This window comes from Bubalus kerabau, chromosome 23 (assembly GCF_029407905.1).
Source record: "Bubalus kerabau isolate K-KA32 ecotype Philippines breed swamp buffalo chromosome 23, PCC_UOA_SB_1v2, whole genome shotgun sequence".
Classification (NCBI taxonomy): domain Eukaryota; kingdom Metazoa; phylum Chordata; class Mammalia; order Artiodactyla; family Bovidae; genus Bubalus; species Bubalus kerabau.
Window position 1 is genome coordinate 26,322,427 of NC_073646.1, and position 25,854 is coordinate 26,348,280.

General features: G+C 49.0%; 1 protein-coding gene across 2 annotated transcripts in view; it reads right to left on the minus strand.

Moving 5' to 3' along the window:
• GSG1L (GSG1 like) overlaps positions 1-25,854 on the minus strand; it is a 251,359-nt gene that overhangs the window by 19,594 nt on the left and 205,911 nt on the right. For both annotated transcript variants that reach the window (XM_055561621.1, XM_055561620.1), the window contains 2 exons: positions 21,555-21,666; positions 8,472-8,639 (listed from right to left, as the gene is read on the minus strand). In XM_055561621.1, the coding sequence (XP_055417596.1) occupies positions 8,472-8,639; positions 21,555-21,666 (280 nt within the window). The remainder of the gene's footprint in view (positions 1-8,471; positions 8,640-21,554; positions 21,667-25,854) is intronic.

Here is a 25,854-nt window from a genome sequence, read left to right on the forward strand (position 1 = left end):
CAGGCGAGTGATGGAGCAGGGAGGCTTCAAGGATCTGAGAGTCTGAACCCACGTCTTGTCCTGCAGGGAGACTCCCGGTACCTGCACATCTTATTCCAGGGAGAAGTGTGGCCACAGCAGCTGGGGACCCTGGCAAGGGGTCCACCAGGTCTTACCTCTGCGGTGGCAAGAGTCCCAAGCCTCCCCAGCACAGAGTGCCCAGCCCGCTCCCCGCCCGCCATGCCTTCTCTGTGTCATCCTCAAAGCCACCTCTTTCTCGCTGCCCCAGGCTGGCTTGTTTCCCAAATCTCCACTCACTTCCTGGTATAAGGTGGCAGTCTATGTGCTGCGCTTCTCAAATCATCTGATAAAGGGCTAGGTTTTACACACACCCCCTTTAATTTTCAACCTACCTTGGACCAAATTTTTAATAAAAATACAATAAAAATGAATTGCTGGAGAATGAAATGAACACACACACACTCACAAAAGGCAAGCTTGGGTGTACCAGTGATGTCAACTCACCGTGAAAGTTCCCAAACACGTGTCTCAGTTTCTCTCGTTTTATCATGGATGTGTTTGCAAATGGGCCCTGGTCTGGGGACCATACTTTGAGCAGCACAGAGGTACAGACCCTTTCTTTATCCACGGGCCTCTTCTGACCCATAACCGGGGTTGCATCCACTCTGTCCTCCAGCCCAATGTTCCCCAAATGTGCCAGTAACCACAGATCACTCGAGGAGTTTTTAAAATGCAAATTCTGGTTCCATAGGTCTGGGGTTGGGGCCTGAGAGTCTGAACTCTAACAGGTTCTCAGATGGGGATGATACTGTTGGTCCCCAGATCTCATCTGAGGAATCGGGCATTAGACCATGGGCTCTGGGCACTTGTGAGCCTCCTGGAAGCATCAGCTCAATCGCCTTCCATGTCCCAGGCTGTTGTCTGGGTGCAGGTCTCCTGTGCCCGCCCCAGAGTGCCAGCTGCAAATGAGAATCGCCTAAAGAACTGGCAGTAGCGGTGGTTGGGCAGGAGCGTGCCCGGAGCCTCCCTGCCTCGCGTTTCTCTCCACTGGGCTGACACTTGGAGAGAACGTGGAGGTCAGGAAGCATCTGTCCTGCGAGGCTGTTTCCATCTCAAGGACCACTCTGTGCCTTTCGCTTTCCTTTCACGAAGGGTTGGTTATCAGGTGAATCTCGAGAGAGCCCAGAAATTCCCACAGTGCCATCTCCAATTTCTGGGCATCTCGCTCCTCTTGAGACTAAACAGTGGCATCAAAAGACCCCAATAAAGACAAATAAGGTGTGAGGCATTACTGAGAAGTAATATTCAAGCAGCAAGAGTGGAAAAAGATGGGGAAGAGGGAGCTGTGATTGGACACGTCTCAGAGGCTAAATGGCTAAGAAACAGTCACAGGGGACAAAGAACACAGTGATTTTTAAACGATGCACTGATGATGGAATGAAGGACGAAATTAAAAGAAAATTTGGCAAATAAATGACCATGCATAGGAGATTAATATTTTATAACATCCCATCAGAAGTGCCATTCCAAGACAGGGGGAAATAAATGGATTTTTTTAAAAGAGCCTCTCTCCGGTTTTTTCTTTTTCTCTTGCCATTTTGTAAGCAAGCTCATGATACAGAACATTTAGAAAATACAGGGAAGATAAATATCCACAGTGCCAGCACCCTCCCCTGATCTTTGTGTGCAGTTGACAGTTTTACCTCCCATTTCGCTGAAATTGGGTTTTAAAAAGAGACCTCAAGATATTAGCACCTTGAGATTATTTTTGGAACTGCATGGGCTACAAATTATTACTCAGAAAAACAATCACTAGCATTAATGGAGCCCCCACCCCACACCCCCAGTCCCGCCTTCAAGAGCTTCAAGGGCCCCCGACAACATGGAAACCTCTAGACCTGATTTATCTCCAAAGTCCCTTCCTCAGCCCAGCCTTGGGGACAACGAGAGAGACCAGGTGAGCAGTCACAGAGGTGGGCGCACCTGAGCGGGGTGCCGTTCAGCATGGCGGCAGCAGTGGGGGGAAAGGATGGGCAAGCGAATCCAGAGGCAGCTCCCAGAGGGCGAAGGTCACCTTGGCCAACAGACTGGCTAGTGACCTGCCCCAAAGGCTCCTGCCCTTCTGCTCTCTGTCACCCTCTCCATCCAAGCCGTATTCGGGGATTTAAAAGGAAGTGGACCTGCATCCCTGCCCTGTGCACACGTGGCCAGTGCTGAAAGATGGGGGATTTCATCCAGTTCAGAATGGATGCTTAAGGGACTTCCCTGGCGGTCCAGTGGTTAGGACTCTGTACTTCCAATGCAGGGGATGCGGGTTCAATCCCTGGTCAGGAAACTAAAATACCACTTTTAGCATGGCCAAAAGATTAAAAAAAATTTTTTTAAAGGTCGATACTTGAAGTAAGATCTGCAGGCCCAGAAGGCAAAGAAGAGGGGCATCCCATGTGAAGAGGATAGCTGTCCTGAGGCTACAACAGAAGCAGAAGAATGACCTCTCTGGGGAACTTCCAGCAGAGAGGAGGCTTAAGCAGGGAGGGGTGGGGGCCGATCCATGGCGAGGCTTGTAAGTTACCATTAGGAGCTGGGCCTTTGTCCTGGGGCTGTGGGGAGACACTGGGGTGTTCCAGCAGACAGATGAGGGTGGGGGCACCCTGATCGCATCAGCAGAGAGAAGAGACTTTGGTTGCTGGGGAAAGATAGATGCCAGGGGCAAAGCGCCCTCCAGTAGGTGAGAGCTGCTGCCCTGGATGAGGATGGTGGGAGTGGAGATGGAGAGAAGTGGCTCACCCACAGGGGGAAAGCATTGGATATGGGGTGTCCGGATAGGAAGGGTAAGATGTGCAGATGTCTGCTTACTCAGGCAGGACATAGAGAAGCAAAGGAGAGGGACGTGAAACAGGACCCAGTTTGGGGGAGACCATCTTAAATGGGTCCTGGCTATGTTTATCATTTTTTGGCAATGCCATGAGGCACGGGGATCTTAGTTCCCCGACCAGGGATTGAACCCACGCGCCCTGCATTGGGAGTGCAGAGTCTTAACCACTGGACCTCCAGGGAAGTCCCACCATGTTGATTCTTGATGCCTTTGGGAATCCAGAGTGGAAACACCAAAGAGGCAGCTGGATATGGGGCCGGGGGTCTGCAGGGGCCCAGGAACTCATAAGTCCTAGTGTGTGCGTGACTGCAAAGGCCAGTGTCAAAAGAGGGCCTAGAACTGACCTTGGGAGCATCACCACCTAACGGAACAGGGCAGAGGAGTGGGAGAGGGCACCCAGCACCTGGAAGAGCGGCTGGTGGGAACCCGGAGAGGGTGGGCAGGAGGAACGGGGTATGCCCATTCTCTGGGCAGCTGGAAGCTCTTTCTGCAGAGACGGGGATGGGGAGCAGCTCTCAATGGGTCGAGCTATGAGTGGGAGGTAAGGAGGTGGAGACCAGCCCTTCAAAAAGTTTCCCTGCATACAGGAGCCAGAGCAGACCCAGTGAGGAATGGGGTCTTTGTGGCCCTTTCTGCACTGGTCCCAGGATGGGTAAAGAGGGGTTGGCCCTCTGCTGTGAAAAACAATTTATGTCCACCTGCTTCCCCAGGTAGGAACAGGGAGCCCCATGAGGCCTGGCACCCAGGAAGGAGGTCTGGGGAGGGTCCCCATGCCACCTTTCTCACCCCAGTAACATCTAATCTGCCCCTGGGCCAGCGCCCCACCCCAAACACTGTAGGAGGGGGAGAGAGACGAGTCACCCAGGCCCGACTCCTACCAGCTCCCCACTCTCAAATCACACCAAACTGCTCACATTTTCCTAAACACCCTTGTTTGTTGCCTGTCTGGCCTTTGTTCATACTGTTGCCTGTGCCTGGGAGCATGCCCCCTCACCCTCCACCCGCCTGGCCAGGAGTACTGGCCATGCCTTTAAACACTTGGCTTGGCACTTCTTCCCTGGTGATCCAGTGGTTGGGACTTTGTGCTCCCAATGCAGGTGGCTTGGGTTCAGCCCCTGGTCAGGAAACTAAGATCCCAAAAGTAGACTAAATAATAAGAAGAAGTAATAAAAATAAACAGAAACTTGGTTTGAGACCTCACCTGTGAAGGCTTTTCTATCCTCTGCCTCCCCCAGGGTGGTACCAAGCTCCCCACCTGGAGGGACCTCCAGGAGACCCCATCGTGGCACCCAGGGTGTTTTGCTAAGCTCCGCAGACCAGAGCCAGGTGGCTGGGCAGGTGACGGAAGAGGCTGGAGGTCTCTGAGGTGAAGTGATTCACCTGGACACCCTCAGCTAGTAAATTGCAGGGTTTATTCCAGCCTGGATTTATTTCCTCGTGTCTTCCACAGGGTTGAGTTGGAGTGTACTGGCAAGGCCCTCGAACGGGGAGGCGGGGGGCAGGAGGTGGGCAGGGAGGGGAAACAGCATCACTATAATTAACAATATAATTATTACGGAGAGTTAATAACTTGTTGAGCCCCCGTGGTTCCAGGTGTCAGGGACAGAGCGAGAGCCAAGAAAGCGCCCTGCGCCTGCTGTTTGCGCATGCGTGGGAGGAGGAGGCCAGTAAACGAATGAACTTGAAAATTCAGAGACTGGGACGGGTGCCTTGTGCCTCGGAGCAAGGGGCAAGGGAATGACTGGGGGATCTGATCCTGGGCGGCAGGCAGCGGGGGCGGCGTGGGGACAGGGGGGAGAAGCTGCCTTCCCTGAAGCCCCAGGCTTCTGCTCGCTCCCACCCATCCACTCTTGAGTCCCTTGGACTGCAAGGAAATCCAACCAGTCCCTCCTAAAGGAAATCAGTCCTGAATATTCATCGGAAGGACTGATGCTGAAACTGAAGCTCCAATATTTTGTCCACCCGATGAGAAAAACTGACTCATTTGAAAAAACCCTGATGCTGGGAAAGATTGAAGGCGGGAGAAGAAGGGGACGACAGAGGATGAGATGGTTGGATGGCATCACCGACTCGATGGACATGAGTGTGAGTAAGCTCCAGGAGTTGGTGCTGGACAGGGAAGCCTGGCGTACTGCAGTGCGTGGGGTCGCAAAGAGTCATACACGACTGAGCGACTGAACTGAACTGACTGAACTGAACCCACCCACTGCAGCTTCCCCAAGGAAGGTGGGATGTTTGCTCAGTTGAATTCCCTCTGGAGTCCATTCCAACAGGGTCTCATTTCCTTCCCATGCTGTTAAACCCGATCTGAACATCAAGCATCCAGGAAAGCCCCGATCTGCAAATATTTAACTTTTCACCCTGCAGCTTCCGCCTCTCCCCTGGGAGACCCCATTAAGCCACCCTCCTTGGGGACGACAGGCAGGGTGAGGCTGGGAGGGTTTAATCCCAGATGTTTCTCAGAGTTGGCATAGGCTGCTCCGAGTCAGGGCGTGCAGGTTCAGCCTCCCTGAAAATCCCAACGCACGGGGACACACTAGCCCCTACACACACGTGTGCACACACACCCATACCTTTCTTCCACACACACTACATTATGAAACTCTGAAAAACAGTTTAGAATCTGCCCAATCACACCTCTGCTCCTGCAAAGAAAAATCCAACAGGACAAGGGTGGGGTGTGATGGTGGTGGGGGGCAGCAATCCAGGCCCTCCTGCCCCAACCCCCACGGGGTCCCATCTTGTCCTCAGTCAGGGGCTCCTCTTCTGATGGCAGGAATGGCAGGGGCAGGGGGCATCATCTGAGAAAACCTGCACCCTCTCCCAGACATCTCTGACCCCAAACCCCTCTTCTGTATTTACAGCCCGCCTGACACCTCACCCACCCGTTTGCTGTGGTTATTAGATGCCCAGTGTCTATCGCACTGTCTTGGGCTCTGTCCTAAGCTCATCATTGCCGAGTTTTATACTTTGTATCAGTAGCAGAAGGGACAGGAATCCACAGATGAAATGCCCGCCTAAGCCACACACTGTGGTAGCCACCTTTCCTGGGCCATCCAATTTGAAGCTTCCCGAGATGCTGAGAGCTCTGGGCTCTCTCCTACTGTGGTTGAGAGGAAACCAGCCCAGAAAGGCTCAGTGACTTGCCCCAAGTCACACAGCAGTCAGGCAACAGAACTGGAAAATTCAGGTCAGGGGACTCCCAAACCCCTGTTCTTTCCACAGCCACCCCTTGTAGCCCAGGGATCAAGAAACATGGGCAGGTGGGGTCAAGGATCTCTTCTCTCGTGTCCCTGGCTTTGGTCTCAAGGACTCTGGCCCCTGCAGGAGTTCAGCCCTGCAGCTGGGCCCCTTGCAGATCTGAGCAGACATCTGCCTGTGTGCTCTGAGCTCTTTGTAGGGAAGGCACCAAAAAAAAAAAAAAAAGTGAACAGCCCAGCTAAGCTGAAATGTTCTCCTTGGAGAGGAAGGAAAATAAAATTTGATGAACCTCTGCATAATGTTCAAGTTATGAACGTGTAAAGTGATATTCCGCACATATGCTGGGAAGCATTTATCTTCTCCCACGTCGTTGGGGCCTGAGCTATGAGGGACCAGCAAACAGCAGCTTCTTGTTCATGAGGTGCATAGAGGTCCTGTCTTCCACCTCAGCAAAACGAGGGCGTCTACGGATGCCCCGGCCTCTCCCACAGCCGAGGTGACGGCAGAGGCAGTGATAATGGGGCCACTTTCAACACCAGGCTGCTTACGTGGCTGCTGTAAACATTTCCTGAGTGTCTACTATGAGTCCCGTGCTCTGCCAGTCATCACCACCTTCCTAGTAGATGCACTCTGTACACAGCCATGGGTAAGGCGGGCCTGTGTGCCAACCTGTCCTGAGCTCCCTGGGCACAACCGATTGGCCTGGACCTGGACATGTGACCTGGGACTTTGATATAGGAACAAGATGCTGTATTTGCCCGATGATGGTGGGGCTTGGGCCGAAAGAGTACCAGGCAGGCAGGCTGAGGTCTCCAAAGAGAAGTCGGTCAATTACACACACACACACATCAAACTAACCCCCAGATGTTAAATGAGCACCTGTTAGGTACCTGGTCCAGTACTTGGTTCTCAGAATGTAGTGGGAAAGAAGACAGCAGAACCCTCCAGACCTCACGGTCTACAAACTATTAAACTGATGGGTATGTGTGAGTCACTCAGTTGTGTCCGACTCTTTGCAACCCCATGAACTGTAGCCCCACCAGGCTCCCCTGTCCATGGAATTCTCCAGGCAAGAATACTGGAGTGGGTCACCATTCCCTTCTCCAGGGGATCTTCCCAATAAACAAAATAGGATGATGTCAGGTTATGTAGGTGCTATGAAAAAACAGCAATGGGATAAAGAGGGATAGGACAGGGTGTGTGGGGGTATGTGTGCAGTTTAGACTAAGTGATTAAGGAAGGCCACGCTGAGCAGGTAACATCTGAGCTGAGACCTTGGCGAGCCAGCCAGTGAGGAGTCCAGGCAGGGAACAGCAGGTGCCAAGGCCTGGAGGTGGGGATGAACTTGCTGGATTCAGACACAGAAAGGAGGCTCAGGTGGCAAAGGAGAGATGAAGGGGTCTGTAGCAGTCAGAGCGTGGTCCCTGTGGGGCCCCCACCCTGAGACTTCTTGGCTTGAAACCCTTCCATGTGCCCCACGGGGAGTCTGACTTTTCAGTGGTGCCCAGCTTCACAGTCTCCCTCCCTCTTTTCCTCCTCAGACTCTGTCATCGGTCCTGAGAAATCCCATTCCCTGCTGCTGAAAGTCATTAGTGCATGTCCAATCAGCACCCCCAAAGCAGACTGTGATAAAGACTTGGGTACAGGTAGTTTATTAAGGAGATGGTCCCAGGACATATGATAACAACTTGCCTGTCCTTCCACTCATCCATCAACCATCCATCTATCATCCATCCATCTAGCATCCATTCATCCATCATCCATCCAACCATCCAGCATCCATCCATCCATACATCTATATTTCCATCCACCCATCCACCCATCCACCCATCCACACATACATCTGTATATCCTTCCATCATCCATCCAGCCAATCATCCATCCAGCCATGCATCCGCCCACCATTCACTGTCACCTCCTCTCTTCCCAGCTGGTCTATAAGGACTCAGGTGATCAGATGTGGTCCCTGACTTTGAGGAGCCCTTCTCCTCTGGCAGTCATCACCAATCTCATGCTGAGTCTTTTTTCACTCAGTGCTATGACAGAGCCCAAGAAGGAAACCTTAGTTTAGCAACTCTGTGACCCTACCTTGGTTCCAAAAATCATGGAGCCAGGGCAAACACTCAAACTTGATTCCCTTCTTAGTTTCTCAAGCTCTGATCACATCAGACCAAGGCAACCTCATGCCCCATAAAATATTAGAATACCCCAGAAATTTCAACACAGTGGAGTCCAAACTCTGCCTCACCCGGCCTGCCCCTTCCACCCCATGACCCCTTGGTACACTTCTGTCCAATCACTCTAGTTTTTCAACTGGAGCCCTGTGGCCACTGAGGCTGGGTCTTGGGCTTCTGATTCCCGGTGGTGGCCAGAGGTGGCCCCGTGTTGCACTGACCTCTCCCGGAAGTACTTGATGGCCTCAGGGTCTATGAAGGTCGGCTCCTCCCGGTAGCCCTGCTCAAAGACCTTGCGCTTGTGCCGGAACTCAATGACCGTCTTGGTGTAGGAGTTGAGCGTGGTGACAGAGGCTGCCATGCAGCAGGTAAAGGAGCCCCACGCCAGGCTGCCAAGAGACGAGGAGAGAGATGCCACAGTCAGGGTGGGCAGGGGACAGAGAACCACACCCACCAGACAGCCAGACCTGAGCAGGGGCTGCCGCAGAGAGAAGTAAGCCTTGGTCCCCACTCCCGGTCTGGCTTGGGAGGCAGCACTGTCTGGATATTGTGATACAGACATGACAGAGTTCATTACTGGGAGGCAAGAGTCATTCCATCCACAGGTTGGCATCAGGGAAAGTGACCAGAACACAACCACGCTTGCACTGGGTCTTGGTAGATGAGTGAGAGTTTGCTGGGGGAACAGCATTCCAGGAAGACAGAAGAGCGTGTGCTAAGGTATGGAGACAAGGGGTAGTAGGAAGCATTCCACACAGTGGTACCCTATAGAGTACCACATCACAGGGTTGTTGCAAGGATTCAAGGAGAGGATCCATTGAAAGTGTTTTAGAACAGGGTCTGGAAATAGTAGGCCCTCAAGAAAGGGTTGCCCCCATCACTTTCATCACTATTATCAGCATCCTGACTACCCATTCTAGCTGTCTTGGTTTCCAAGTTCTTTCTCTGTTAGATTAAGGCTCTCGGCTCACACTTCCCTCTTGCACAGCTGGGGATTCTTGGCTGCATTCATTGGATGTGGATGTCGAGCCAACCAAAGCCAGAGAACCTGTCCTATCCACATCTGGAAAGAAAGGGAGCGGGGTGTGGAGATAGGAGAGTCAGCTGGCGAGGGTGCTGGTCCTCTCTGCCCCCCGCCCATTCTCGACAAGGCAGCCTGCCTGGTTCCTCTGATCAAGACCACGCAGTAACATATAGAACAAGAAGGGGGGTACCCTCCTTGCTCCAGGCACGCCTGGTGTGGCCTCAAGCCCCTAGTTCCCAGTTTCTTCCCTAATAACTGATTTCCTCCACATCAAGGGCTCAGTTTTATTGCTTCCAAGCCTGCATTGTCTCAGGGCCTCCAGCTTCCCCTTTTGCCTGCCACCCACTGGGTGTCTCAACATGACCACCCCTGCCTTCCTCAAGGTCAGTGCAGTCCACCTCCCACACCCATTGCTCTTCTCCTTGTCAGCCTCGGAGTGCCCAGAAGGAAAACAAGGTGGAACCTGAGGATTCAGCCTTTTTCTCAGGGACCACCGCGCCCCCTGCCCAATCATCATGTGCTCCTTATCACCAAACTGTTTAGTTAACAGCGATCCCCAATCTTTTTGGCACCAGGGACCAGTTTCATGGAAGACAATTTTTCCACCAACTGAGGGTGGGAGGAATGGTTTGGGGATGATTCAAGAACATTACATTTATTGTACACTTTATTTGTATTATTACATCAGCTCTACCTCAGATCATCAAGCATTAGATCCGGGAAGCTGGGGAGCCCTGCTTTAGTAAATTGCCCTATGCTTTCATCAGGAACTAATTTAGATCCTCTGGAAACTCTGTGCATCTATAATAGGCAGCTTTGGAGTATCCATCTGGCCCTTTTAAGACCTACCCTGTCCATCAAAGGACCCAGTAAGTGACCACACCCTACTATTCTTAGATGACTGAAGCAGAGCTGAACATCTGGCCAACATTGGTCCAGTCAGATACTCTCTCTTCTGAGCAATGAATCTGAAGGTTCCAGCCTAATCTGGGATGTCTGTTTGAACTAGAGTGATGGACACCCAGGCTTGAGGATGGAGAATGAAGAAGCAGGCAATTTCTGGGATTCCATGAGTATACATCTGTTGGTTTGGCCTGACTAGCCCCCATTCTGTAAAGGGACCATGACTCCCCTCCTTTTTGGTGATGTAATTTGTGTGGGGCCAGCCTCACCCCCAACCTTCAGGGGTGCCTGCTTGACCCAGGCCTGGCCAATGAGTGTCATTTCCCTCTAGCCACAGTAATTCAGGGACAAGCCTGGAACACTCAAGTCAGCCTATTGAGATTCAACCCCAGGACTTTTGCTTATGCTATTGGAAAAGAGGGTTCATCTTTTTTCCTGGGGTACCATGCTGGTGAGATTTCAGTCAGGAGTTGCTGGAGCCCATAAGGCCCCACCCTGCAGGCTGAGGATGAAGCTGACTCAGAAGGAAGCAGAGCCACAAAAAGGAGCTAGATCTTCGAAGCCATTATTCCTGGACTTGCAATTATATTGTAGGAGCCCAAATTCCTTTTTTGGATATTTTTCCCCCTCAAGCCAGTTTGAATTGGGTTTCTGTCATTGGCAACAAAAGTTCTTATACAATTACTGTCTATAAATTCCCTTCTTTTGCATAAGTTCCTTTTGAAGTGATTTTCTAGACTTTATAACCAGGGATCTTAACTGAACAGGTCTAACTCTCAACTGTGATGACCTGACCAAGGTGCAGCATTGAATTCTATTAATATCACATTTAGTCACCAAGTCATGTCCGGCTCTTTTGCGACCCCATGGACTATAGTCTGCCCAATTCCTCTGTCCATGGAATTTCTCAGGCAAGAATACTGGAGTGGTTGCCATTTCCTTTTCCAGGGAGTCTTCCCGACCCAGGGATCAAATCCGAGCCTCCTGCATCGGCAGGCGATTCTTTACCACTGAGCCATCAGTGAAGCCCGGTTCTACCACATAATGCCTGTTTAATTTCACCACAGTCCTCAAAACACCCTGTACTTCTCTTGTGTCTTTTTATCTATTATTTTTTATTCTTTGTTTTTTAATTAAGTGTTTTATTTTGAGATCATCATAAATTCACATGCAATTGTAAGAAATAATTCAGAGAGAGCCCTGTGCACTCTACCCCGTTTCCCCCAATGGCAAAAGTGAAAAAGTGAAAGTGTTAGTTGCTAAGTCATGTCCAACTCTTTGTGGCTCCATGGCCTGTAGCCTGCCAGGCTCCTCTGACCACGGGATTCTCCAGGCAAGAGTCCTGGAGTGGGTTGTCATTTCCTCCTCCAGGGGAATCTTCCCGACCCAGGGATCAAACCTGCATCTCCTGCATTGCAGGCAGATTCTTTACCATCTGAGCCACCCATGATTGAGTGCAGTGCAGCTCAGTTGCTCAGTCGTGTCCAACTCTTTGCGACCCCATGAATTGCAGCACGCCAGGCCTCCCTGTCCATCCGTAATACCTTACAAATATAGTATCAGGCAGGATACTGAAATTGGTACAATCAAGATACAACAAGTTTTTGTCCATCACCACAGTGATCCCTCCTGTTGCCATTTTTACAGACACACCCACGTGCTTCCCAGCCTCCCGCAACCACTCATCAAGAATGTTATATTCATGGAACCATACAATATGTGTGTTTGGGATTGCCTTTTTTTGCTCAGCATAATTCTCTGGAGATTCATCCAAGTTGTGAGTATTATATTGCTGAACAGAATTCCTAGAGTAATGTATGAGCTGTTCCACACCCTCACCAGCTTTTGATGTTATCACTATTTATTAATGGTAAGCTATTCTGAGAGACATGTAGCAATATCTCATTGTGGCTTTCATTTGCATTTCCCTAATGGCTAATGGTGGTGAACATCTTTTCATTTGCTTATTTGCCATCTGTGTGTCCTCTTTGGTAAAATGGCTGCTCACTTTTTTTTTTTTTTGCCCACTTTCTAATTGGATTCTTTTGCTGTTGTTATTTACTGTTGAGTTTTGAGTGTTTTTCTATATCCTAGATACTGGTTCTTTGTCAAATATGTGGTTTCCAAAAGTTTCTTTCAGTCTGTAGCTTATCTTCTCAACCTCTTAACAAGATTTTTTCACAGAGGAAAAGTGTTTAATTTTGATGAAATCCATTTATCAATTTTTTCCTTTGATGCTTTTGATGTCAAGTCTAAAAACTCTTTGCCAGGTCTAAATCCCAAAGATTTTTCTCATGTTTTTTTCTAAAAATTTTATAGTTTTACATTTTATATTAAGGACTGTGATCTATTTTGAGTTACTTTTTATATAAGGTAAGGAATAAAGATTGATTTTTTTTTTTGCCTATGACTATCAAATAGCTCCAGTACAATTTGTTGAAAAAGTTATTTCCTGTTCCACTGAATGGATTTACACCTTTGTCAAAAATCAGTTGGCCATATTCATGTGGGTCTGTTTCTGGGTTCCTTATTTTGTTGCATTCATCTGTATGCCTATCTTTCCACCAATACTACACAGTCTGGGTTACTGTAGCTCAATAGTAAGTCTTGACATTGGGTAGACTGACTCCTCCCACTTTATTCTTCTCTCTCAAAATTGTTTTAGCCCTCCCAGTTCTTTTGCCTTTCCTACCAAATTTTAGAATAATCTTGTCTAAACCTACATGAAATATTGCTGAGATCTTTATACCAACTTGAGAATCAACATCTTTACCACGAACATAGTATGTCTCTCCATTTATTTAGATCTTCTTTGATTTCTTTCATTAGCATTTTGTGGTTTGGGGCATGCAAATCCTGTAGATGTTTTATGACTCTTTCACTTTTTGAAGTGTACAGGGTATATTGCATTTTTTACTTTTGTTGTTCAACTGTTTTTGCTAGCTTAGAGAAATGCAATTTTTTTCTATTTTTACATTGTATCCTGACACCAAACTGAACTCATTTATTAAGTCTAGGCATTTTGGGGAGGCATGGATTTCTTAGATTTTTCTACATAGACAATCATGTCATCTGCAAATAGGTGTAGTTTATTTCTTCCTTTTCGCTCTCTGGAAAATCCCATGGATGGAGGAGCCTGGTGGGCTGCAGTCCATGGGGTTGCTAAGAGTCAGATACGACTGAGCAACTTCACTTTCACTTTTCACTTTCATGCATTGGAGAAGGAAATGGCAACCCACTCCAGTGTTCTTGCCTGGAGAATCCCAGGGACGGGGGAGCCTGGTGGGCTGCCATCTATGGGGTCGCACAGAGTTGGACATGACTGAAGTGACTTGGCAGCAGCAGCAGCAGCCTTTTATTTACTTTTCATGACACTAGCAAGAACTTCTAGCACTATGCTGATCAACAGTGGTGTTTACAGTCTTGGGGAGAAAGCATTCAGTCTTTCAACATTAAGTGTAATGCTAGCTGTAGGTGTTTGTGGATGCTCTTTAGCAAGTTGAAGTAGTTTCTCTCTATTCCTAGCTTTCTGCAAGTTTTTAAAAAGTCATGAATGGATGTTGAATTTTGTCAAAAAAATTTCTGCATTGATTGATATGATCATGTTGTTTTCCCTTTATGCCCCTTAATCTTGTCTCTTTAATAATATAATTGCCTTAAATATTTCCTCTGAGTAATTTAGAACCATATCAGGCCATGCTGTAATTTTTGCTTCAATCATCATGCATGACAGAAAACTTAAGAGGAAAAGTAAAAATGTTCTTTTCTTCCTAATGTTCCAAGATTTCTTCTTAATTTTTTTTTCTATTTAGAGAGCTTTTTTTGGCCATTCTTTCAGGATAGGTCTGCCAACAACTTTTCTTAATTTTCCTCCATCTGAGAATGTTTTGATTCCTTCTTCCCTTTCCTAAAGGATATTTTTGCTAGAAACGGAATTCTAAATTGATGGGTTTTTTTCTTTCAGCACTTGAAACATCATGTCACTTCCTTCTAGCTCCATTGTTTCTGATGCAAACCCCCCTGTTTAAATCGGTTTTCCCTACAGTTAAGGGCTTCCCAGGTGATGCTAGTGGTAAAGAACTTGCCTGCCAATTCAGGGGGTGTAAAAAGACGTGGGTTCAATTCCTGGGTTGGGAAGATCCCCTGGAGAAGGACATGGCAAACCACTCCAGTACTCTTGCCTGGAGAATCCCCACAGACAGAGGAGCCTGGCGGGCTACAGGCCATAGCATCGCAAAGAGTCAGACACGACTTAAGCAACTGAGCACACACAGTTAAGGGGGGCTTCCCAGGTGGCGCTAGTGGTAAAGAATCCACATGCCAATGCGGGAGGCATAAGAGGCACAGGTTCGATTCCTGGGCTGGGAAGATCCCTTGTAGTAGACAATGGCAGTCCACTCCAGTATCCTTGCCTGGAAAATTCCACAGGCAGAGGAGCCTGGTAGGCCACAGTCTGTGGGGTCACAAAGAGTCGAACACGTCGGAGCACCGTTAAGGTACTGTTTCATTTTTGCTGCTTTCAATATTTTTTTCTTTGACTTTAGTTTTTTTTTTTTTTTTTAAAACAGTTTATCTATGATGTTCATAGACAAACATATCCTGAGTTTACCCTGTTTGGCTATCCACTCAGTTTGACTCTGTAGGTTTATATCTTTTACATTATTTCTCTGAGCACTTTTTCAGCATGCTCTTGCCTCTTCCCTTTTGGCAGTTCAATGTTAGATCTTCTGCTATAGTCCCAGAGATCCTTGAGGCTCTGTTCATTTTTCAAAAGTCTGTTTTCTCTGTTGTTCACGTTGAGTAACTTCTGTCTTCAAGTTCACGGATTCTTTCCTCTGTCTTCTCCAGTCTACTGTTGTGCCCACCCACTAAGTTTTTTATTTCAGTTATCATGTTTTTGAGTTTTAAAAATTCCACTCATTTCTTTTTTACATCTTCTAGTTCTTTTCTAAGACTTTTTTTTTTTTTCCATTTGTTTCAAGGGTGCCTGCTGAAGGATTTTAATAATGATTATTTTAGAATCTTTCTCAGATCATTGTAACACCTCTGTTATCTCAGTACTGGGATCTATGAAGTATATTTTTACTTTCAGGTTGAGCTTTTCCCAGGCTTTCATGTGGTCAGTGATTTTTAGTGGTAACCTTGAGATTTGGGGTATTTTTTATGAGACTCTGGACCTTGTTTAAACCTTCTGCTTTAGCTGACTTCCTCTGACACCATTCTGACAAAGGAAGACAGAACACTGCCTCGTAACTGCCAGGCAGGAGTAGGAGTCCAGGTTTCCCACTGGGCCACCACTGACATTCAAGACGGAAAGGTTCCTGGTTACTGCTGGGCAGGGGTGATTAGTGCTGACCCCCTGAAGCCTCTGCAGCTACCACTCAGGTTAGGAAGGGTAGGAGTGACTCATTATGGCTCCCCAGTTTGCCTCCACTTGATACCACAGGGGAAGGAATGACTTCATCATCCCAGCCCCCTCCCCAGCCGTGGTGACAACCCTGACTCTCCACGGCTTCTCCTCCGATACCGCCTCAGCAGGGGTGGGGAGGAGCACCTTGTTACTGCCTATTGGGAGGGAGTCTGAGCTCCCCATGTGACCTCTATAGACACTCAGAGGTGCATGGGGCTTATTAGAGTCAAGCAGGGTGAAAGCCACAGCTCTCCACTCTGCTGCCAGTCCAGCTGGATGTGGGTGCCTTATTACAGTCCGGTAAGGTAAAACCTAAACTCGGCACAGGTAGGGTAGAGCCACAGGATGGCTTTTTGTTTCTTTTGATTTTATTTGTTTTTGGCTGCACTGGGTCTTTGTTGCTGTGCGTGGGCTTTCTCTAGCTGCAGTGAGCAGGGTTACAGTTCATGGAGGTGCACAGACTTCTCACTGTGGTGGTTTCTCTCGTTGCAGAGCACAGGCTCTAGGTACACGGGCTTCAGTGGTTGTAGCACGTGGGTTCAGTAGTTTTGGAGCACAGGTAATAGTTGCTTCATGGCATGTGCCATCTTCCCGGACCAGGAGTCGAATCTGTGTCCCCTGCATTGGCAGGCAGATTTTTAACTACTAGAGCACCGTAGAAGCCCGTGTTCTGGTTTTGATGTGGGTGAGGGGCTCAGGGCTGCATCTGTGAGTCTTCAACTTCCCCATTGCCCAAACCCCAAGGCTCCCAGGCCCACACGCTAGCCACAGGCTGAAAACCTTGAGGGTGGAACGCCTGCTGGGGTTTGCAGCTTACGTGGCTGGACTGGTACAGTGAGGTACGTGGGTGGTTGACCTGGTTTTTGGAGACAAGGACAGAGTGGCCACTGCGACACTGATGGGGGGCAGGCAGTGGGGGTGGCTGTCAGTAAACTCTCTGTCTTCTGGGAGCTACAGGGGTGGGTCATGGGAGGGACACTAGGGGACCAGATTCAGAGACACTTAGATGCCACCTTGAAATCTACCCCAGGCCCTGCTCAGTGGAAAGACTGTACCTGGTCACTGAGGAAGGCAGTCCTTGCCTACCTTCAGGCCAGATGGGCACAGAGACACCATGTGGGGCAGGACAAGGCACAAATGCTCCTAATTTAGGCCACCCTTGGTGCCCGTGAATGAAGAGACCAAGAGATGATGATGGCAGGTTCTGGGGGCCCAGCTGGTCCACACCATGCCAGCAGGGCACGCCTGGGCACCACACTGCTCTCTCCCCACTTTGCTCTTGCAGAAAACAAGGCCAGTGTCACCTGCTTCAGGGATATAAGTAAGAGTGAGAGCTTTCTGCTGACCAACACAGCCTCTCAGTAACACCAGCAAACACCCAATGCAGTGGTTCTTTGTAGCCAAGGCTCTTCCAGAAACCCCCTCTCCCACTGCAAGGGATCAACTTGCTGAAATGTAGAGAGGGCAGGGCAGCCTGGGGTCCCCAGACAGGGAAAGGGCTAGACTGCTGTTTCCACAGGGTCAGAGAGATTGAAGAGGAGGGGAGAGGAAGAGAGGAGGACAGTAGGGAGGCCACATGACATACAGATGGACCCCAGAAGCAAACAGAGAGGTGCCGCCCTCCTCGGACCCAGCCTAACTTGCCACTCCTTTGCTGTGTGACCCAGGACAAACTGCTTAACCTCTCTGGGCATCCCACGTTTATAATACAGCTCCATGATGGTAAGTTCCCCAGCCCTCATTCTGTTAAGCATTCTGTCAATGCTCAGGGCTGGGGTCTCACTCTACGTGTGCTGGGGTAGGAGGGGCCCTTTTCCCATCTCTCTCCACTTTGACCAAATGCAAAACAGAAGTAGAAAGTGATCCTAGCTTTCCATTCTCCCATCATCATCAGGAAATGTTGACATTTCAAGTAAGGGTCACGAACTCCAATTCCTGCAGAGTCAGGTGATGACTGAATGAGCAAAGTGTGGGTAAGGCGATCGGGAGCAGTGGGGACTGGGGTAAAGTGGCGAGCAGGTGATTCATCTAAAGGGGCAGTCTCTACTCAGCTGAAGCTGCCATGAGGCAATGTGGCTTAGGCAAGGACATATCTTCCGATAGTCAAGAGAAGCCAGAAACCTGGATTTTTATGTCAAATTCTTATGACTTCGCATGTTAGAAATAAATGCAATTAAGAAAGAAAAAACACCATGGCAGGTCAAACAAAATATCTGCAGGCTGGGTTCAGCCCTGGGCTGCATGTAACATGGTATCTTCTGAGGCTGTGCACAGCACACAGAAGCTATGTGGCCTGGACCTTTGTCCTGTCTGAGCATGTGTCCTCATCCCGCAGGTGGGCATGGCAACCCCTCCAAGTGGGGGTCAATGGCAGGAATGAACAGCTCAGGGTTTGTAAAGTGCCTCCCGCCATGCCGGGTACAAAGGAGGTGCTGACCAACCTTGGCCTCATCCACCCGCTCCCCAAGCCAAGCAGCTGCCTGTGTCCCCACGACCCCAGTCCTCAGGGGCTTGCCTTGGCATTGTCACAGAACAACCTGCAGAGTTAAGACAAAGAGCTGGAAAAAGTAGCAGCCAGGAGAGTTGGAGAGCCTGGGGCACAGGACAGGGATGGGATTCTTCTGCTTAGTGTGTGTGGGGGGGTCGGTTCAGGGAGGGGAGTCGGGGAATAAGGAGAGGGTGCAGTCAGGGCTGGATCTCGAGGAAACACTAAAGTCCTGGGAACCAAGTCCGGGGAGACTGGCAAGAACAAAGTGCAAGGGATTGCCTGCATGCCCCCCAGATGCCATCCTCTTGGACATCTGGATCACATGCCTCTCAAAAAGCCAGCATGGCATTATCAAAGGCCCCCATGTCATTATCACCATTTATAATCACTGCCACTTACAGAGCACTTCTGGTGTATAAGCACTCTGAGAGCTGGGTGCCACCTGGTGCTTACAAGGACGCCATTAGACCCGCAGTACTATGATCCCTGCTCTAGAGAGGAAGACGCTGAGACTCAGGGACGATGGGGCGCTTGCCTTTCATAACAAAACACGCACTGAGCACCTTCTCTGTGCTAATGCCTCACAGGCGTTATTTCACGCAGTCGCCAAAGATGCCCCTTCCCCCGCCCTGAGCCACACCTCCTGGGGTTCACGCTTTGTGCAGCCCTTTCTCCTTGCCTCTGGCCCCCATCCCTTGCTCGTGACCATCAGAACACAGCAGAAGTGACACTGCGTGATTTCTGAGGCAGGCTCAGAAAATAAACTTGCAGCTTCCATTTGAATCTCTGCAAACGTTTGCTCTTGAGACACTCTCCAGGGACCCCGCCACCATGCCTGAGAAGCAGGTCCTGCTGACAGCCTGAGCTAAGCTCCCAGCTCCAGCCAGCACCACTTCCGGCGATGTAAGGACTGAACCCAGGCTGGCGGACACCCAGCCGCAGAAACTTCACCTCCCTGGGCAGGTGTGGCTCTCGAAAGCTGGTCCCCAAGATCGGCTGAGCTCCTCAGACATGCTGGACTACAAGCCCAGGGGTTATTCCACCCCAGCTGGGCCAGGAGACAGAGGCTGGCACTGTCTCACCGTGGAGCTGGCCTCCTCCCTGGCAGGGGGTGGGGGCAGAATTTTGACAAATGGCCTCACACATATTAAACAAGCTAGATGACAGTGCATGGCCCTGGCAAGGCCCCAGATGCGAGGGATGAAAAATGGGGCTGATCCATCTTGCAGGCCTTCGTGACAAGGAGAAATGGATCAGCCCTAATAGGGGCCTCACACTGGGGCCCGGCCTTAAATAAGTTAAATGGGAATTGGGTGCCCCCCAGGAGGCCAGCCCAGGGGGAGCTGAGGAATGGGGCAGGAGGTCTGGTTCCAGAGGAAGAAAGGTTCCTGTGGCCGACACAGCAGGCTGGGCTCCCCGCCAGGTTGGAGGGCCAGCGGATGCTGGAAAGAGAGGCCCGTGGGGGGAGGAGATTCTGAATCCTGGGCAAGTGACCCAACCTTTCTGAGTCTCAGTGTCTACATATACAACAGGGGGTTATTGTGAGTGTTAAATTTCATGTCAGTATCGGTAATATTAGGAAAACTAGCGTTTCCGGAGCACTTACGTGTGTCATGTGCTAAACACACACGATCTCTCATCCCCAAAGCAAGCATCTTTTAATTTCAGGGCTGCAGTCACCGTCCACAATGATTTTGGAGCCCAAGAAAATAAAATCTACCACTGTTTCCATTTTTTCTCCCCGTCTATTTGTCATGAAGTGATGGAACCGGATGCCATGATATTAGTTTTTTGAATGTTGAGTTTTAAGTCAGCTTTTTCACTCTCCTCTTTCACCTTCCTCAAGGGGCTCTTTAGTTCCTCTTCGCCTTCTACCATTAGGGTAGCATCATCTGCATATCTGAGGTTGTTGATATCCCAGGTGGTGCTAGTGGCAAAGAATCCACTTGCCAATGCAGGAGATGCAAAAGTCGCAGGTTCGATCCCTGGGTCAGGAAGATCCCCTGGAGAAGGGAATGGCAACCCACGCCAGTATTCTTGCCTGAGAAATCTCATGGACAGAGAAACCTGGCAAGCTACAGCCCATAGGGTTGCAAAGAGTTGTACACGACTGAAGTCATTTAGCACAGCACATAAGCCTAGGACTGGGCTTGGTGACCAAATTTGCTACCACCTGGGGAAAAGTTGCTTATGAGTAAAGCTGACACAAAGAGAATGGGGTCAGAAGTGGGGAGAGAATGACTGAGTTCCTGATCAATCACGTGACCACCTGGATCCAGCTGTGCCTGAAGCAGACATTGTGGTAGCTCACTTAGCATCTGTTCCACTCACTCACCATTTAGGAGTGTTGGACTCATTCCTTGTTCCAGAAGAATGGCCCAGCTGAGCCAATCAGCTCATGGCATTCCCCCAGCCATGGTGATGATTCAGAAGACAGAAAATGACCGAAGTTGAGCTCATCAGAGGGAGGGTTGAGGGACATCAGTGAATGTTAGGGAAAGAGCTCTTTCTCCTCCTCTATGTGAAGGAAGGAGCACCAGCCTCAAAGGAGCTTTCTCAGCACCAGGAGCGAAGCCCACTCAGGGACACATGGGGAGTGAGCAATGCTCAGGTGACCACAGAGGAAGAAAACTCAGCTCTGATGACGTCAGCAACTCTGGATCAAACATTCCCTGAAGTCCATGCCAAGCTGTGCTTTCCATTTACAGGAAGCAATGTGTTCCCTTATTGACTGGACTGAGGTGGGTGGGTTTTTCTGTTGCAATCCATTCCCTCCAGCCCCCACAGCTGACCCACTTGGGCTTTTCAATTCCATGAACTACCACACTCCTCTTGTTTACTTAGGCCTGGGATTCCATCACTCCCAAGCCAAACAATCCTACAGAGTCTGCCTTTATTTCTCACACCATGCTCTAAGGTGCTGGTCCCTGCTTCCTGCATCCAGAGCCATTCCCTGGGCTCTTGACAGCTTCTGTCTCTACTTCTGGAGAAGCCTCTAAGGCAGAGGCTGGCCAACTGTCTCCGTAAAGGGCCAGATAGTAAATATTTTAGGCTCAGCGAGCCATTCAGCCTCTGTCATAACTGCTCAGTTCTGCTACTCTAGATTGCAAGCAGCTGTGGACAATATGTAAACGATGAGCCTGGCTATGTCCCAATAAAACTTTATTTATGGACACTGAAATCTGAATGTTCCAGAGTTTTCACATGTCACAAAATATTCTTCTTCTCTTGATTCATGTTCAACCATTTAAAAATGTAAAAACCATCCCTAGTTGCAGAAAAACAGGTGATGGGCTGGATTTGGCCCAGAGTCTAGAGTTTGCCAACCTCAGTTCTAGGATCACAAAGCATCTCTGGACTCTGAGTTTCCCCCCCTTCCCCTCCCCACTCCTACCTTCCTCTGTTTCCCAACTGAATTGAGCTACTAAAGTCCCAGCATGCCTCAGGGCTCTGGTGTCTGAAAGTCAAAAGCCACTTACCAGAAGGACCACCCGTAGTCCCAGGAATGGGGTCTCCAGTCTTCAGGGCCGAGGCTCACGGTGACCTGGAACACCTGCGTGTACATCATGTGGGCTACCATTCCCAGGAGGCCTGTGGAGGGGGAGCAGGACAAGGTGTCAGGAAGCAAGTTGGGGCTTTGTCTGCTCACCATAGGACTGTTAGTGCTGGGGAGAACATGAACCCCCCAGGAAAGGGCAGCTGGCAGGACCAGAGCACAGAAGATCAGAGGGCGGTGGTTTTCTAAGCCCACCAAGAAATTTGAGTTCAACCAGAGGGCAAAGGGCTGCACTGGAGAAATTTAAGCAAGAGAGACACAGAGTCAGGTCTGTTTCTGGATGGGCAGCTTTTCTGTTAGGGACCAGATAAGTCAATATTTTAGGCTCTGTGGGTTGGGCCATGTGGTCTCTATTGTAACTATTCAACTCTACTGTAGCACAAAGGAACCACAGACAGTGCACAAAGGGATGAACATGACTGTGTGCCAATAAAACTTTATTTACAAAAGCAAGTGTTGGGCCACGTTTAGCCAATGGGCCAGAGTTTGCTGATACCTGTGTTAGAAGGTCATTTGGGAGAAACTGCTTAGAGAATGTTTATCAAACTGCAGGTCTTGATGCACTAGACAAGTGGATTGTGAAATCAACTTCATGGATTGCAACCAGCATTTTAAAAACCTATTGGAATGGAATAGAAATATCTGATAACATCAAATGTAGCAGGAGTAAATATTGCTTTGTGAAACTTTCAGTTCTATACACATGTGTCTGTGTGTGCAGCTGTGTGTGTAGCGACTGTAATTATGAAATGTTTTTCTGTGGCTCATGTCAAAATTTTTGGAACCCACTGGCTGGGAGAACTTTGATTCCAAAGGATCTGAGTGGGAATCTTTTTTTACCATGTGGCCCTGGGTGAGGTACCTCACTCCTCTGAGCCTCAAGTCTTTCAAGCCTAAGATGAAGATTATGACAGATTAGGTGAAAAATTACTGAAATGAAGCAAGGCGGCCTCCATGTCTGCTGCCTAGCAGGCATGCAATTGATACAGTTACTAGGGTTATTATAAGCCAGGGGACATTGTACTGTGTGGACCATGGTATCTAGAGACTTGTGGGTACCACAGCATGTGGCTAACTGGCACACACCTAATTTTAAATGGAGTGATACAGTATCCATGAGGAGGGAAGGGGTACATGACAAGAGGAAGTAAGGAAACCAATAATGCATGTGTACCTACTGTGTGCCAGGCACTCATCAGACTCTTTCACCTCCATTATTATCTTTCACAACAACCCTCTGAAGTAAGTAAGATGATGTGGGCCATGTACCATCGTTCAGGTTGCCCACTGCACAATTCCATGGGGCTCCATTCAAATCAAAGTCTAGATGCACGTCACTCCCTGAAGTCAAAGCAAAACCGCATCTCTAATATAGTAGTCCTGAATGTGACTATTCCCATTTCACAGGTGAGAAAACAGAAGCTCAGAGTGGTCAAGTCTGTCCCAGGTCACAAAGAGAGTAAATGGCTTAGTCGTGACTGCGGCCCAGATCCAAATGCCCTTAAAGCCAGGGTTCTTCCTAAGCTGCTGAGAAGGTATCTCTCCTCCCCTTGTTGCCCCAGTCACCCTTTCCCCTCTGATACAAGAGAAGAGACAGAGATAAGGAGAGGAATAGAGATAAGAAGGAGAAGGCAATGGCACCCCACTCCAGTACTCTTGCCTGGAAAATCCCATGGATGGAGGAGCCTGGTAGGCTGCAGTCTATGGGATCGCTAAGAGTCGGACACGACTGAGTGTCTTCACTTTGACTTTTCACTTTCATGCACTGGAGAATAAAATGGCAACCCACTCCAGTGTTCTTGCCTGGAGAATCCCAGGGACAGCGGAGCCTGGTGGGCTGCCATCTATGGGGTTGCACAGGGTCGGACACGACTGACGCGACTTAGCAGCAGCAGCAGCAGCAGAGATAAGAAAAGACAGAAGTAAAGAGGAAATGAGGCTCTCAGTCCTGAATCCAGACTTAGGGGCAGGAGTGAGGGTGAAGGTGGACATCCTGTGTTCCCACGGTGTGAAGGTAAAAATTTTTTTTTGCCGCCTGGCATGCAGGGTCTTAGTTCCCCGATCAGGGATCAAAACCTTGCCCCCCTGCAGTGGAAGCATGGAGTCTTAACCACTGGATTGCCAGGGAAGTCCCCTGAAGGTAAAGGTTTAACAACAGGTTCTCTGAAGACAGAGAGACAAATAAAGAAGCTATGATTTGTAGTGTTTGACAGTTTTCATGGTGTGAATAATCCCACTGTGGTCAGTTTCAAGCTACCAAGGTGATGTCACTGAAAGCGGAGCAGAGAAAAGATGTGCATGGTTGGGGCTTGGGGGCTGAGCTAGCAGGATCCAGCACATCGGTCTCCTTCCAGTCACCTCACCCCAGGCCCCCTGGAGACAGAGGACTCAGAGCTGGCTGCCCGTATCTCTGGGCTGAGATAAGCCTCTCATGGACCTCTGGCCTCAGATAAGGGGTGCTCTCCAGGGCTGGTGAGGTGCACTTGAGCCAGGAAATCAAGGAAGGGGATGATCGTGACAGGTGCTGAGGCCCCCAAAGACTCCTAAGGGCTCAGCCTGCCCCAGGCTGTCTCTGCCAGGCTTACACCTCATTTTAGTCATGCCCCAGCAAAGGTAGGTTAGAAACCTCTCCAGTCCTCTCTGCCTTGGCTCCCTCTGTTGGAAGGAAACAAGGATTGAGCCATATGGATATTTTCTTTTTCTTTTTCTGTTTGTTTATTTATTTATTTTTGGCTGTGCTGGGTCTTTGTTGCTGCGTACAGGCTTTCTCCAGTTGCAGCAAGCAGGGGCTACTCTTTAGCGGTGGTGTGCGGGCTTCTCATTGTAGTGGTTCCTCTTGTTGAGGAGCACAGGGCTTCAGTAGTTGCGGTGTATGGGCTCAGTTGTTGTAGGTCTGCAACATGGGCTAGAACATGGGCTCAGTAGTTGGGGTGCAGGGGCTCAGCTGCCCCAAGGCACGTGAGATCTCAGTTCAGGATGGAAACCTGAGCTCCCTGCAATGGCGGGCAGTATGCCTAACCACTAGACCACCAGGGAAGTCCGTCTTATTTTTCTTTACTTGACACAATTCTTGGTGAACTTCCAAAAAGTACATAAGACACACCTTATTCTTTGGAACTGATGCATAAGATTTCTTGATAATGATATATCATGTTTTATTTATCCAATCAGTTGACACTATTTCCAGCTTTTTTACTCCCTAAGCAATGCTGCAACGAACACATTTCTACAAGTCTCTTTGTGCAGACAAGCAAGTATTTCTCCAGCGTGAAAAACAAGAGGAACTGCCGGGTCATAAACGCCGTGTACGTTTTGAATTTTGATCAATGCTAGTGAACTGCCCTCTTGAGAAGCAGAACCTTGTGGAACTTCTGCTAGCTGTGAGAGTCCTCACCCAAATCCTCACCGATACTTCATATTATAAAACATTACAAATCGTATCCACGGCATGGTGAAAAATGACACCTCAACATTGTTTTAAATTTTACATTTCCCTCATTACTCGACTGAAGTGACTTAGCAGCTTAGCAGCATTACTAGTAAGCTTGGGCATTTTTCATGTGTTTATTAACCATTTATATTTCTTATTCTATGATTGTATCCTTTGTCAATTTCGTTTTTTTTTTTAATCTTTCTCTATCAATTGATAGAAGTTCTTTTTGTCTTCTGGATACTAATCCTATTGTTATATCAACTCCAAACAGTTTACGGTTTGTCTTTTCTTATGTATAGCACATCTTTTTTTAATTAATAGGTTTTATTTTTTTAGAGCAGTTTTAAGTTTACAAAAAAAGGATCAGAAAATAGAGTTCCACAGTTCCCAACCCCTCCCTTCCCCCACAGTTTCTCCTATGATTAACATCTTTCGATAGTGTCTACATTTGTTACAACTGATGAGACAATAGGGATACACTGCTGTGCTGTGCTTAGTCGCTCAGTCATGTCCAGCTCTTTGTGATCCCATGGACTGCAGCCTGCCAGGCTCCTCTGTCCATGGGGATTCTCCAGGCAAGAATACTGCAGTGGGTTGCCATGCCCTCCTCCAGGGGAATTTCCCAACCCAGGGATCGAACCAAGATCTCCTGCGTTGCTGGTGGATTCTTTCCTGATTGAGCCACCAGGAAAGCTCAAGAATGCTGGAGCGGATAGCCTATCCCTTCTCCAGGGGATCTTCCTGACCCAGGAACTGAACCAGGGTCTCCTGCATGGCAGGTAGTTTCTTT